Source organism: Piliocolobus tephrosceles, chromosome 1 (assembly GCF_002776525.5).
Source record: "Piliocolobus tephrosceles isolate RC106 chromosome 1, ASM277652v3, whole genome shotgun sequence".
NCBI lineage: Eukaryota > Metazoa > Chordata > Mammalia > Primates > Cercopithecidae > Piliocolobus > Piliocolobus tephrosceles.
In genome coordinates, this window is record NC_045434.1 from 71,127,836 (window position 1) to 71,143,558 (window position 15,723).

Consider the following 15,723-nt stretch of genomic DNA (forward strand, 5'->3'; position numbering starts at 1 on the left):
TAAAAAATACAAAAATTAGCTGGGCATGGTGGTGCACGCCTGTAGTCCCAGCTACTCTGGAGGCTGAGGTGGGAGGATCACCTGCACCCAGGAGGCACAGGGTTCAGTAAGCCAAGATCATGCCACTGCACTCCAGCGTGGGCAACAGAGGGAGACCCAGTCTCAAATAAACAAAAACAATAAAACATCCCATGGTACTCCTTAATACATTTTAATTTTCATTTATTGAATTACTTGTTGAATTATTTATTTTCTCATGCTGATTTTGAAGGGTACCATGATCATTTCTCTAAAACTTTGGTTTATTTCTGCAGTATTTCATTCTATTGATCTATTCTTGTGCCAGTAAAATACTCTTTTATATTGTTGCGCTGCAAAGCTTTTAGTATATACTAAGGCTAATCCTTCTGGGTTCCCCTGAATTGTTCTGGTGTTGTGATTTTTTATTGGACTTGCACTGGAGTCAGTGATATACAGAGAACTAGCCTCTTCATGAATCTTCCTATTCAAGAATGTGGTAAGTTTATTAATTCATATAAGTTTTGCCTCAGAAGTAGTTTTGCTGTGTTTATACAAGTTTCATTTATTCTTTTTGTTAGATGTTTGTTTTCTTTAGCTGAGTTTTTTTCCCCTCATTATGTTTCTTAACTAGTAAATCTGGCAAGTTTTTCCCATTTATTTTCATTAAAGAAAATAAGAGGTAAAATCACATAAAATAGCCATATTTGGTTCTGGTATTGTAATCTTATTGCATATTTGTGTGTGCGCGTTGCTGTTTCTAGTATTTATCTTTAGTTTTGAGGGGAATTATTCTGTTTCTTTCTTTTTAAAAATTTTCTTCCCCAGCTCTGCTAACAGTATATTTGGAGACAGATACGTCTACTAGGTTACTGTTTTATCTCTCAATTATATAATAAACTTCTACTTTTTCTGTTTATCAACCAAAGAAAAGAAACTGGTTCTATTTGCTCAGCTCACAAAAGAGAAAACGAATTAGTGTATCTGTTCTCCTGCCATTCTACCCGATTTACTTCCATTTTCATTGGCCTATTTTATCGATTATCATCTTTTTTAACATTATGTAGCCTTTCTTTCAATAATTGTAATTGCTTTGTTGCCACAGTCACCATAGAGAATTAAGTGTATGTTTAATGAGATTTGCTTGCCATATCCTTTCACCCCAGAGTGGCTTACAGTATTCTCATTTTTTTGATGTCAAACTAGTTGGGATCTCTGGTAGTTCAATGACTGCTTGTATAGTCATGGGGGTTGTCAATGCGTTACTGGGAGAAGTTGTTATATTTTTCTGTTACTTAACAAGGATACAGAAAGCATCTACCCACATACGAGGGGTTCACCGTGTATGTGCTATGGCAGTTATTGGCTGAAAGTCTGGACAGGACAGCCACCTTTAAACCTAGAGACAAGTTGAGCTGTTATAAAACTGAAAGGCAAAAGTAAGAATTTGGATTTTCTACAGCAGCCTGGTTGGTGCCTGCCTTTTCCACATCAACAGTTTGGTACCTGAGTAAATGACAGTGGAGGAGGAGTAAGGAGGGGCTTGGAACTTAACAAGGCTTATTGCTGCATTTGTGAGAAAGACCTATTTCTATGTATTCTTCACTCCACTTGCCTAGTGATCACCCCTTTCAGGTTTCTTCTAACAGCGACAACCTTGGGAATTTCAAACTAAATCTTCAGTATGATAAGGTTATACAGGACTAAAAAGTGGGTAGCAATAAATGGGCTTTAGAAAACAAAGCATGCAGGTTTTCCCAGGCACTTTGAACTAATGCAAACATATACAGTACAGAAAAGAGAAGGTGTAACTGTTTTCTCTGAAAAAAGGTTTATTGCATATGGAAATCAATAGATATCTTTTACAAAAAAAGGTTAGAACAAAGATCTCACATTTGTAAAGGCACATATGAAACATTTTATAGCAAGCACAAGGGCAGTGAGAACATCAACAAGGTTCAGTATCTAAATAAGACTTTATAAAAACAGATAGGAAACAGTGCAAAAAATACTGTCAAAGTCAGTTCGATACACTTCATAACTGTGTATACAACTGGCAAGCATAAGCTTATTTACTGATATAAAATAGCACATAGAATAGCATGCATAGTTTTATTTTAGGCTTTTCATATTATTAAATTGATAGGAAGTCTATGCCAAAGTACAGTTGACATGAATATTGATAAAAATCACTCCCCAGCTTAGGGAATGTCCTATAAACATCTCACCCCTCTCTCTGCTTACAACTACACTTTGGTAGTAAGGAGACTGGGCTTCCATCTTGCGAGGTGGCAAGCGGCCACCATAGGGGGAGAATGTGCTCTCAGGGTCCCAAGTCCCAACCTGGAATGCATTTCTTACGGCAACAACAGAAAAGATGGTGATTAAATGTCTGGGTCAGCCCACAAAAGCCAACTAGATCTGACTGACACAGCCCTCCATTTGGGCTGTGGTGGAGGTCAGTGGGCTCCTGTGGGCTGGCCCAAGAACCGTAAGAACAAACCGGTTTCTAAGTTGGGGACTTGCCTGTACATTGTTTCAAAATGAAACCCAATAAATGTCATTTGTTTTGAATGACATTGTTTGATAGCAAAATTCACAATATTTTGTGAAACAAAGAGCAAGGAAAGCATCAAAATACTGAAGTAGGGAGCACAAGCCTAGTCCAGTGAAACAAACTAGATTAGCTTGTTATTTGATGTAACACAAGTTACATACGGTTACATGTTTATTAGCAATCTGCATATTTAGACCTTTTTTCCACTGAAGTATCCCCAAGCACATTAATTAGCTATTGAAGGAACAAAGGACATACACAGGAACTCATCTCTGATGAAGTGTAACTTTATGTCAGAAAGGAGAAGGCTAATGAATTTTTAAGATTCCAAACAGTGGCAAGAAAGTTCAAAGGAAATTGCAGTAAAATTGTACAATGTTCAAGTTGAAAAAAAAAAATGGCTCTGAATTACAGCATTCAGTTCTATGCTCAAGGTATATATTAGCTAACACTGCAGTTGTGAGAGGTGGGAGGCCCCTGAGAAATGCTGAGAACGCCAGGCACTCCAGCTCTGAGAGTCACCCTAGCTAAACTCAAAGCAGCATTCTTGAGATTTTAGCAAAAGGTTCCGCCCCAAGCCACAAAAAGATCCCAATCCAATCTTTTCAGCTTTATCCTCTAAAACCTTTTGTCAGATGAGATGGCATTTGTGTTTCCCAGGAGGAGAAGGTTGGGGAAGAAAATGAAGATAGCTTACATACAGATTTTACATGACCAGCTAATCTTACCCCTTCCTAGATAAGTGAAAACAGATAAAATGTTTCTGGGCAGGTTTAGCACCTGTTTCACTAGAATGGCCAGTCTGTGTGAAGAGGCTATAGTGAAGAAAACATTCTCCTTGCAGGGAGAAGCTGGAAACAAATGGGTCTTCCTGCACATCACTCTGCCAAATGTAGCCTCTCTCACTCTATATAAGTTCACCCTGAAATAAATATTAAGTACTGCTGTCATCATTGTTTTAAACAGAGCTTCTTTCATTTCTTCTAACAGTAAGTGACTGATTCTATCAGCAAGGGAGCAAAAGGGTGAGAAAGGAAGCTTCCTGCTTGCTGAGTTTTCCAGCTATTTTCATTCTGGTTATTTTCATCTGCCAGATCTTTTTTTTTTTTTTTTTTTTTATGAGACAAAGTCTCACTCTATTGCCCAGGCTGGAGTGCAGTGGCGCGATCTCAGCTCACTGCAACCTCCACCCCCGGGTTCAAGCGATTCTCCTGGCTCAGCCTCCTGAGTAGCTGAGACTACAGGCATGTGCCACCATGCCTGGCTATTTTATTTTTTTATTTTTAGTAAAGACAGGGTTTCACCATGTTGGCCAGGCTGGTCTTGAACTCCTGACCTCAGGTGATCTGCCTGCCTCAGCCTCCCAAAATGCTGATTTGATTACAGGTGTGAGCCACCACATCTGGTCATTTGCCAGATCTTATTCTTTGAAACTATACAAGCAATTTTTAAAAAATTACAGTAAGAGTCCCTAATTACATATTTTAGAGAGGTTTAAGGCAATGATTCTCCAACAAGGTTTAACTCTTTCATCTGGGTTGCACTCATAGGGTAGGTAAAGAAAAGAAAAAGTGTACTGTTGAGAGTTGATCCATAAAGCAGATGGGGAAATATGAAAAGGTAGCAGAGACTGGGTGCGGTGGCTCACGCTTGTAATCCCAGCACTTTGGGAGGCCAAGGGGGGTCTTCTCGAGGTCTGGAGTTTGAGACCAGCCTGGCCAACATGGCAAAACCTTGTCTCTACTAAAAATACAAAAATTAGCCCGGTGTGGTGGCACACACCTGTAATCCCAGCTACTTAGGAGGCTGTACTCCAGCCTGCGCAACAGGAGCGAGACTCTATCTCAAAAAGAAAAAAAAAAAAGAAAAGGCAGCAGACCCTAAGTGAACAAGGTGCTCATGGAATGAAGAGGGTGACAACACACAACAAGCCCACCCGTTCCCCTGAACAAGACAAGGAACACCAAAGTCACTGCATGTACATCCCAGTTTTGTGGCCTGAATATAAACATGACCTGCTGTAAAGGGGAGTGTGCTCTGCAGCACCTCTGAGATCACAGGGGAGAAGAATCAAGAAATGCAGGAGCCACATGGGTAGCAGAATGCTCTGCTAACAAGCAAGGCAAGGAAAGGCTGCCAGTGGCAGGTGAGGGAAGATGGTGCTTTTGAGCAGCAAATCCAGGCAAATATGATAAATCACGCATCACAATCCATGACATTCATCAAGCTCTACCTCAACAGTGAAGACAGTTTAAAACTATGAGCTAGGGTGAAAGAGACTCCAACACGGCCGCAGGGTTTCCCTAGCACGCCGCTCGGTGGTTCCCATCACGCTGACATTACAGAAAGGGAGGTAGGGAGTAGCAGAGGCATGACAGAGTTCCGAAAATTATTTGTGAAACAGAGAACTTTTAGATAGCAACTTCAGGACTGATCCAAAAATCCTTCCTCTCCCTCTCCTCATTTATAGAAATTCTTGGGCAAGTTTATGGCATTTTTGGGAAATAATGATCCTGATGGCCCAAAGTATGGCAGAAGGAGCAATGACTTTCTATACAAATGCCGGTCACACTCAGGCTGCCCAGTAGCTCCAGCCCTTCTGCCTTGTAACTCAATGTCCTTGAATTTATTTTTAAAATGGGAAGGCTAAACAAAGCTCCAAAACAGTAGGAACTGATACACATCCTCCTCTTTACTGCACCAAACAATCATTTTCCAGTCTATGAAACTGATGGATGCCAGATACTCAATGCTAGGCTCATGGACATTTTAATAGGGAATATCTCAGTTTGGCCTTGAGAAAGAAGATGCAGCTATATTAAGCTGGAGAGATTAAGAAAGGTAGTCTACTGAATAAAAATACTTACCTATCTGAGTTTCTAACAGTAACACAAAAGCTGAGAGCAGGTAGGATAAAGGCTGAGTGTTGACGGGGCAAGCTGGTGGTCAAGTTTCACAGGGCCCCCTGAATAACACTGACTTCTGGACGACACATTTGAGATAGCAGAATTTGATGAGATTTCCCCCATGTTTCTCCCTGAAATGTTGCTGTTACTTTCAACAGATGCCATCTGTAAGGTCCTTTGCCCCAAAATGTCTTGGAAGCTTAAGTAAAGACAAGAACTATTTTGCTTCCTTGCTCAGCATTCAAGAGAAGTAGCAAATGCAGTTTAACATCTTACAGCTTTATTGCCACCCTAGAGGGCCAACTAGTTTGCCAACCATAAAGCTGTAGGCCATTGGAAAATCTGTGCGGTTTCTATGAAAGACCTGAATTTCTCCATTTGGAAACCGTGCTGGATGAGCTGTTGCTCTGCTCATGAAAAGAAATCACTAAATAAGAGCATGATGAGTGTCTCAAAACCCACTGGCAAAACAATAAAACACAGCAGCAGAATACTTGTTGGTAAAACATGGAAACGCTAAATTCCCAAAAATGGCTACCCTAAGAGCCCAACAGTAATTACGTGGTGCTTCCAGAAATGTCTTATTCTAGGAGCTCCATAGAGTTATTTCTGATACTGAGGAAGAACACAGGTCTGACCCAATCCCATCCCTTGAATACGTGCTCCCTGGCACACATCCTAGAATGCCCTGTACCCTCCACCCCCCAACCCCCACACCTCAAGGGATTGACAGATCTTCCCCAAATGAAAATCAGTAATGAAACAGTTATCCTTTACCAAAGGGGGCAATCAAGGACCCTCTGCGAATACCAGAATATCATGGATGCTCAAGTCTTTTATATAAAATGGTGTAGTATTTGCATATAACGTATGCACATCTCTTGTAAATCATCTCTAGATTACTTACAGTACCTAACTCGATGCCTACACGTCACTTCATTTGCGCGAATTCAATGTAGTATTCAGCATGTGGCAAATTCAACTTTTGCATTTTGGAACTTTGTGGGTTTCCCCTCTTCCCCAAATATTTTTCAATCTGTACTTGGTTGAATATAGGGATGTGGAATCCACAGATAGAGGTGGTCAACTGTACTCATCTTCACCATCAAATGTACCATTAGATGGGGAAAGAGAGACTAGAAAGCACATTCTGCTTTTTGACAAAGGACACTTTTGGGACCCATACGTCATGTAACAAGTAGGCTGAGGTCAGTTAATACAGACTGCTCATAGGGAAAGGACAGCAGCTAAAAACTCCAAGGTGATGTGCCTCATGGCCAATCCGGCTTAAGAGAAACTGCAGTGCACTATCTACCTCTGCGACTTCCGTGTCCCAGGAGATGGCCCATTCACCAAGTGATGCAAGGATCACTATGAGCAGGGCAGCAGGTTCACGAAAAAAGCCGGCCCACCCAGGGTACACCTTTTGTGTTCATTAGCACTGCTCTGGAGAGATGACATCTGGTGTTGGGATCTACACTGTATCGGGGGAAGATATAGGTGATCCATGCGAACACTGTCTGTTCACAGAAAATATGGTCCATTATTGGAAATTCATATGAGTCAATCTATATTAAGCTGGAAAAATAATCAGCCAGATGAAAAGGCCAGCCTGCTGTACCCACTGGAGTTTATAACTGAAAAGCACAAGCTGAAAGAAGGCAGGATAAAGGTTAAGTAGGTGTAAGCTGTGGTCAAGTCCTACAAGGCCCACAGCAGTCTACAAAGACCCTCTCTTCAGGCTGATGAAAGAGGGGGCCAGAGATAGCCAAGTGACTCTTGGGAAAACAATGGCAGTTTCGTTATAATTTTAAAAAGTGGTTCCTCTCTTCAATCTGCAAAATTAAAAGTAAAATTCTCTCAATTTAAGCTCCTCAAAAGCTTATGATTCAAAATATTCCATAGAGGTGTTTTTACCTTTCCTGATCTTATTGGTTAGCTCCGACTGAATAGAGCAGCTCATTCATCTTTACTCCTGTGTAATCAATGTTTAACATCCTCTTTTCATGCAACTAAATCCTCCTTTACTTCCTATCTGGGGAAAGAAGTGCATACTAATGTCTATGCTATCTGTAAATGCTACCAGAGACTCTTGCTAAAAGGTGGTATATCCAGTATATCCTTAGAACCCAAGGAAACCAAAGAAACCTCAGCAGGACATTCCTCAGCTGAGCCAGCAGGCTCATCTCATCTCAAGGATGAAGACATCAGATTCAGCCCCCATGATTCAGGGACCACAGTAAACAAGGATGAATACCTCGGGTCAATGTATCCAAATGAGTACGGATGAAAGAAACCAAACAGTTCCATTGGAAAACCTCGAACACAGTGGCTGGAAAATGTTTGATGGCTTTGTTGTGAGATGGTAACTTTTTTTTCCTCCATTTTTAATTTTCTCCCTTCAAATCCAAACTGCAGCAATAGACACTGACAGCTCTAGCTTTAGACTTGATACATCATCAGGAAATCATTCCAAAAGCTCTAACTAGATAACTAATTTAATACTTTGCTTCAAGGTTTATTCCTTGGCTTGCTTCCCAGATATAAAGCATCTCTGGGCAATTATTATGCAGATGCCACTGAAAGGACTTTAAATGGCTGCTGCTAATTTAACAGGAGATATGCTGGCATTTACTGGAGATGTGAAAAGGAATGCAAAATGTGCTAAAGAACCAAAGGCATTTGTTTTTAAAAGTGAAATATGTGGAACAACTCTTAAATGTTTTCTTTTGGGTTTCAATATAAACTTTGGCTAGAAAGTTGAATATTAAACCTACTTCCTCCCTGCATTTTGTACACTAATGAATATTCCCGTAGCACAGGGCAGGGACAGTGGATGAATTTCAAGGAAGCCCATGAGCTCTGATGTCCTCAAAGACACACCAGATCTATATGCTGTCCACATGAGACATTCTAACAGTGCCCACCTTGGGGCTTAGAGATAAAAGATAAATACTGATGTTGTTCATCATGCAGTAAACCAGTAACTGAGACCACTTGCTACAACATCCCTAACAGTAGAATATCCCAAGGATGGAAAAACCTCCAAGGAAAGGGCACAAAAACCTTTTTGCTTATTGATGAGCTTCTTATAATAAGGGTTATAAGCTCTGTTCCACTGAAAATACATGTAATACTAATGGTTTTCTTCCCAGGATATACGATGAAACTCCAGAATCTACAAAGATCAGCAGGTTATAGTCCTTCACCGAGTCTTCAGACCTTGAAGCAGAAGACAGAGGGGAAGCCCTCCATCCCCAGATATTCTGAGCCTAACTACAGAGTACAGCCACCACAACACCTGGCCAGGCTGAAAAAGAGGATTCGTATTCCAAAGAACTTAATGGGGGAATATGCAACCTGTTGGCATGTGGTGATGGGATGTCACAAAAGTCTACTTTTTCTGGTTGATTTGATGCCACTCCTTCATCTTTTTAGCTCGGGGGGACAAAAGCAGCAATGAAGAAAGGCATATGGAACTCCGACAGCAGTCAACTCTAAGAAAAAAAAAAACCCTGCAATTAAATTTTCCTTTCTACTATATGTAGTTTTTCTTGACAACCTTTTTTCCTTTTTTTTGGAGGCAGGGTCTCTCTGTAGCCCAGGCTGGACTGCAGTGGCAAGATCATGGCTCACTGCAGTCTCAAATTCTTAGAATGAGGTGATCCCCCCGCCTCAGCCTCCTGAGCAGCTGGGACTACAGGGGCAAACTACCACGCCTGGCTAATTTTTGTACTTTTTGTAGCGATGGGGTTTCATCATGTTGCTCAGGCTGGTCTTGAACTCCTTAGCTCAAGCAATCTGCCCGCCTTGGCCTTTCAAAGTGCTGGGATTACAGGTGTGAACCACCGTGCCTAGTTGACTACATTTTTTAAATTGCAGGTTTGTTCTCTGAACTGACCACTGTGGGCGTTCCATATGCCTTCCTCCACTGCTGCCTTTTCCCCGAGCTGAAAAGACAAGGAAGATGTGGTATCAAATCAACCGGGAAGAGAACGCCCTCTGACTTCCTATCACCACGTAACAACATATCAAAGTTGTACTCAAGAAAAAGGTGCATATCAAAGTTGTACTCAAGAAAAAGTAGACATAGAATGATAAATCCCCCAAAATGCAGTAAGAGGAAAAATGTACAAAACATGATTTATTGTGTACCAACCTTGGAAATTCAGAAGGACACTGACCAATGAAGCCACAGGAAGAAACTAAGAACTGGGCTTCCAAGTGAAGATAACTGACCAGAGAGTGGATTTTATGAAGAAAAGGAAAGAAGCACAAGGCTTTGCCAATGACAATTCTACCATCGTTCATCAAGTGGCCCCAAGTTTGGACTATGGGGTCCTGAGTAGGATTAATTCTGATCTTGCAGGCCAAAGCCTGAAGATGATACCAGCACAGTGGGGGTCAAATTTGATGTTTCCTGGCCAGGACCCCTGTCACGTAGCTAAATGCCATATAGCTCCCATAAATCAGCTTCCCCATCTGTTTCCTTGATGACCTTTCCAATGACTTAGTGACCTCAACTTTCGGGTCTCTGTCCAGCACACACATCTTATGTAAATAAAAAACAATGATCATCAAGGCTCTGCCTGAACAACACAATTGTCAAAGGCCCTGCCCAACTGCTTTCTCTTTCTAGGTCTGCTATTCTCTCTCAATCAGGGTAGAGCCTTAACTGCACAGATGGCCTGGTCCAGAGCCTCAATGCCACCAGACAGGGTCCTACTGAGCAAACGGGAGAGGTAGTAACAAATACCCAGGGTACAGTCCCCAGCAGGGAAACACAAGCTCCAGAGCCCAGAATAAGGGGTGGTCAAGAAAAGTGCAACACGGAGCTTCTCTTTCGTCCCCAAAGATGACAATTACTGCACTGTAAAGGCAGCACTGTCTTTAGCTGTTCTGTCTTGTAACTCAAGCTTGGGGGGAAGTTGGGGGTGGGGTGTTGGGGAGAGGAGATTACTGAGGATGAGGAGCAGAAATGAAGAAGAGAGAAAACTGTCTATCAAGGCTCATGAGTCCCAAAATATAAGAGAATCGTGCTTGTTCCTTCAACCCTTTTCTTTATATTTCAGGATGAATTACTTTTCTTACCATCTTTGCTTTGGATATAAGTAATGAATGATGAATGAATTAAGCTGATGAATTTCAGGGCTGGTTACAAATCTGGCTGCAACTTCACAAGAGATGTGCTCCCTCATGCCTCTGTCCCCAAAATGATCCAGCAGGCAACCTTACCTACTGACATATATATGCAGATCAGTCAAAATGTGGTTCGAATGAAAAGTACTATATTATCAGGAAAACTGCATTATAATAATTCACAAAAGTTATTCCAAAGGAGAAAAAAATAAATTATCTCATATAAAATAATACATGGCATGTGTGAATAATCTTGGCTATTCTCTTCAGAGAGCCTGCTTGCTGCCAGCCACCTGCACCCCCGCAGGGGGAGCAGATGTTTTCTGGAGGTGACTCTCCTTGCACGATGGAGCTGGGTCCCTCCTCCAGGAGCTGGATTGGGGGGATTAAATGAGTCTGGAGTTTTGGAGGAACTGGATGAGGACTTGGTAGACAAACTTGTACTGAGCGATGGTCTGGATCATGAACATCCTCTGCTCCCTGAGGAGCCTCAGCATCATGGGCACTTCCACCTTCTGCAAGAAAAGAGAGAAAGCACAAGGTCCTGAGACAGGAGGCTTCCCTTAGAGCATTCCTCATTCCCTCATTCAGGAAGCACTCACCCACTGCCCATGCCCAGGTATAAGAGAAAGCAAGGGACTCTGCCCTGGCTGAGTTTTACGTATCAAACAGTTTATACTAGCAACTGGAGAACCTGGTCATCATGTGTCACTGGTGGGATATTTTATTTTTATTTAATTTCAAATTTTCTGAGAGGGTCTTGCTGTGCCACCCAGGCTGGAATGCAGTGGCACAGTCATAGTTCACTGCAGCCTTCAACTCCTGGGCTCAAGCAATCTTCCTACCTGAGTCTCCCAAAGTGCTGGGGTTACAGGCGTGGGCCACCACACCTGTCCTGGTGTATTACTTTAAATACAGACTAGTCTGCTGGATAAAACATAAAGGCTGGAGTGAGACCTGACGGGTACTCTCAACTCCACCACAACCCAATGACAGGATTTAAGACATCTCAGGGTCTTAGTTTCTTCATCTGTAAAATCAGGATAATAATGCTTTCCTCTAACAGCAGTGTGGCCTTGCCCTAGTTAGTGACATTTCCTCAGCAGTAACATGGGGTATGAAATAACATCTGCCTCATGGGATCAAATGATGAAACACACATCAAGCATTTAGTGCACAGTGAGTGCTTAATAAATATTACTCATTATTCCTTTTTTGTTTTGTTTTGAGACAGAGTTTCACTCTTGTTGCCCAGGCTGGAGGGTAGTGGTATGTCTCGGCTCACTGCAACCTCTGCCTCCCAGGTTCAAGAGAGTCTCCTGCCTCAGCCCCCGGAGTAGCTGGGATTACAGGTGCGCACCACCACGCCTGGCTAAATTTTGTAATTTTAGTAGAGACAGGGTTTCATCATGTTGGCCAGGGTGGTCTTGAACTCCTGACCTCTGGTGATCCGCCCGCTTTGGCCTCCCAAAGTGCTGGGATTACAGGTGTGAGCCACCGCGCCTGGCCTCATTATTCCTTTATTAACATTAATAAATGTTAATGTTAATGCAATTATAATCTCACAGGACTGTGGTCATGATCAAGTGAGATAATTGAAGTGTGAACCTTTAAAATGTCAAAGCACCATTTCTGAACACCAGTCCTACTTGGAGTAAAAGCCTTTAACTGAGAACTTTTTTTTTTTTTTTTTGAGAGTCTCCCTCTGTTGCCCAGGCTGGGATGCAGTGGCTTGATCTCTGCTCACTGCAACCTCTGCCTCCCAGGTTCAAGCGATTCTCCTGCCTCAGCCTTCTGAGTAGCTGGGATTACAGGCACGCGCCACCACGCCGGGCTAATTTTTTTTTTTTTTTTTGTATTTTTAGTAGAGATGGGGTTGCAGCATGCTGGTCAGTTTGGGGTCTCAAACTCCTGACCTCGTGATCCGCCCACCTCAGCCTCCCAAAGTGCTGGGATTACAGGCATGAGCCACAGTGCCTGGCCGAGAACACCTTTTTTGAGACAGGGTCTTGATCTGTTGCCCAGGCTAGAGGTAGTGGTGCAATCGTAACTCATTGCAACATCAACCTCCTAGGCTCAAGCAATCCTCCCACTTCAGCCTCCTGAGTAGCTGGAACTACAGATGTGGCACACCACACCTGGCTAATTTTTAAAATTTTGTGTAGAAACGAGGTCTCACTATGTTGCCCAGGCTGGTCTCAAACTCCTGAGCTCAAGCAATCCTCCAGCTTTGGCCTCTAAAAGTCTTAGCATTATGGGTATGAGCCACTGTGCCTGGCCTTGAGTCTTTGAGTATTAAATGAGATTGCCTATGTGTGAATTATTTGAGAGTATATACAATGATATATATTATCATTAATGAAAGGAAATTAATACAGTGTCATGGATACTTGGGCAGACCAGAGGCCGTCACAGTGTCCTCTCCCCTCACCTTCACCACGTCCATCCTCCTGGACCAGCCAGGACACATACGGCTGGAGCACCCCCGAGCTGTGGAGGCCATGGTGGCCTCAGCACACTCACTGTGCTCTGTGAGCTCTTAACCCCGGGCATGATGGCACCCAGGAAGTTTTCAAGGGCTAAGCAAGTATTTAAAAGAAAATAATAAAAACTCAGCTGTATGCTTGACTTTGTAACCTTTGAACCTTGAAAAATAATTTCAGCTATTTCCAAACTGTGTATAGTTATGACATGACACGTGCCATCAGTCACTCTTGTTCAACACCAACTAAGGAATGCACATCACAAACTTGTGATGTTGCCTGGGCTAGAGTGCAGTGGTGTAATCACAGTGGTGCAAACGGACAAAGTCAAGTCCCTGCCTAGTAAGAAAAGAAAAAAAAGGCATGTGAATCTTCGAACTATGAATCAAAATACAGAACCTAGGTTATAAGCTTCTGATGGTAACAGGTAGGTCTCTGCCTAAATTATACTGCAAAGTGACCAGTATCATAAGATGTGACCTAGAGCCACCTAATAACTTAATTTCATGTTTGATGAGGATTACTCTGTAGTTGGACACTGAAGTTAAAAGAATAGAAAGAATAAGGCTGCTCCTCTCCTCTACGCAGCAAAGGTTTTAGTCGGGAGGCAGGATCACACCGGTGTTCAGAGCACAGGCTCTAAGTAGGGCTTCATCTGCTGAATCTCAGCTCTACCACTTCTTGGCTGTGGGAAGTGGGCACATTACTTCATTCACCTATGACTCGGTTTCTCTTCTGTTATGTGAGGATACTGACATGGTCTTGGCTCTGTGTCTCCACCCAAATCTCATGTTGAATGGTAATCTCCAGTGTCGGGGGAGGGACCTGGTGGGAGGTGATTAGAACATGGGGGCAGATTTCCCTCTTGCTGTTCTTGTGACAGTGAATTCTCATGAGATCTGGTTGTTTAAAAGTATGTTTTAACTTCTCCCTTTGCTCTCTCTCTTCTGCTATCATGTGAAGACGTGCTTACTTCCCCTTCACCCTTCCACTATGATTGTAAGTTTCCTGAGGCCTCCCAGCCATGCTTCCTGTACAGCCTGCAGAATTGTGAGTCAACTAACCCTCCTTCCTTCATAAATGACCCAGTCTCAGGTAGTTCTTTATAGCAGTGTGAGCATGGACTAATACAGGTACTAACAGGACTTGGTGCACAGTGTCACTGTAAAGGCTACTTGTGTTAATACTATAAGGCTTTAGAATAGTGCGTATACATGGCAAACACTAGACACAAGCTAGCTGTTAAGATATTATTTTCAATGTTGTCACCATCACCACTTCCTCCACCACCACATCCTCCTCCTCCTCCTCCTCTACCATCATCCCCATCTCAATTACCTGTAGGACTGAGCCTAAATGATAGTATATTGTCTGATATGGAGAAGTCTGGGGACATGACAAAGAAAGTTCTCCTGGTCTTCAATGAAAGGGTCCCAGCTGGCTTAAAGATTGATTCACTCCCACAGGCTCTGCTCTTAACTGTCCCCAAGCCAAGGAAGCACAAAGCAGTTGACACGTGCTCAATCTTGCCTAGAAGACATTTTCTTCTCCTCACTTTATGAAGCAGGTATAACTTATTCAGAAAAGCACCAAGATCAAGATACCTGCCCTTTTGGCTACTGAGATCCTAAGTTTTTGTAATTAGCTGTAGCTGGAACAGACAGCTACATCCAGGGGACTGAGAGAGTGTACTGCAGACCATAAAACGAGTGCTTCCTGAAAAACTCTATGCACCTTAAAATGTCTCAGCTAACACTCAGTGACCAAAAGCACTGGGCCACAGAGAGGCTTCCCAGAGCAGCCTGGGACAGCTGTCCCCACTCCCCACCGCACAGCTACCAACCTCATTGTAAGTGTCTGCGTTTCATTGTTTCTGCTCAACTTTTCTGTGTTTAGAATAAGACTGAGAGGGACAAGTCCAGGAAAAAGAAAGGTCATTTCACTGACAGAATTAAAACTGCATGAATTACAGACTAAAATACAAAGTATGTTAAATCCAGAAGCTGTGGAAAGAAGGCAGGGGAGTTTGGACAGGAGAAAAATGGGACCCACAATTTAATATATATTTGTTAAAAAATTTGCTTATAAAACGAACAAACTAAACATGGTCTACTCTTCTCCTGAAATAGGGTCTTGGATCTTACTAGCCAGGCCTGAAACAGTATCAGAACAAAAGTAGAGCATTTTTTCCCCCTAACCATCTACCAATAGCAACCATGGGAAATAGGACAGATAAGACTGGCTATATTTGTGCTAGGGGAAGTGAAGTGAAAAATATGAGTCATCTTGCTATCTTTGAATATCAATGGGAACAGAAGTTCTTTTTGGATTGACCACGTCCCAGCAAAGAATGTTCTGGCATGCAGTTGGGCACTGAGGAAATCCGCTATGTTTGGACACACCATAGAGCATTTAACCACTCTGAGCCTTCACCAAGTCCACAGGAGGCCACACGGGCCGAATCCCTCACTCCAAACTGTTCTGGCTTTGATATGCCTTGTCTGTGCTCTGCTGGTCCAATAACATCTGGTGTTCAGTGAGCCCCCATGTCATCGCCTCACTGAGGCTCAGCCTTGGACGGGTCTCCAAAGATCTCAGAAAAGAATAGTTTTTAATGTCA

At 42.6% G+C, this 15,723-nt stretch overlaps 1 protein-coding gene across 1 annotated transcript in view; it reads right to left on the reverse strand.

The window, feature by feature from the left end:
- Positions 1-1,832: 1,832 nt before the first annotated feature.
- The window catches only part of PTPN14 (protein tyrosine phosphatase non-receptor type 14), a 205,817-nt gene continuing 191,926 nt past the window's right edge, over positions 1,833-15,723 (reverse strand). Inside the window, exon 19 of the mRNA XM_023203744.2 lies at positions 1,833-11,135. Within this exon, the coding sequence (XP_023059512.1) occupies positions 11,007-11,135 (129 nt within the window). The 3' untranslated portion in view covers positions 1,833-11,006. The remainder of the gene's footprint in view (positions 11,136-15,723) is intronic.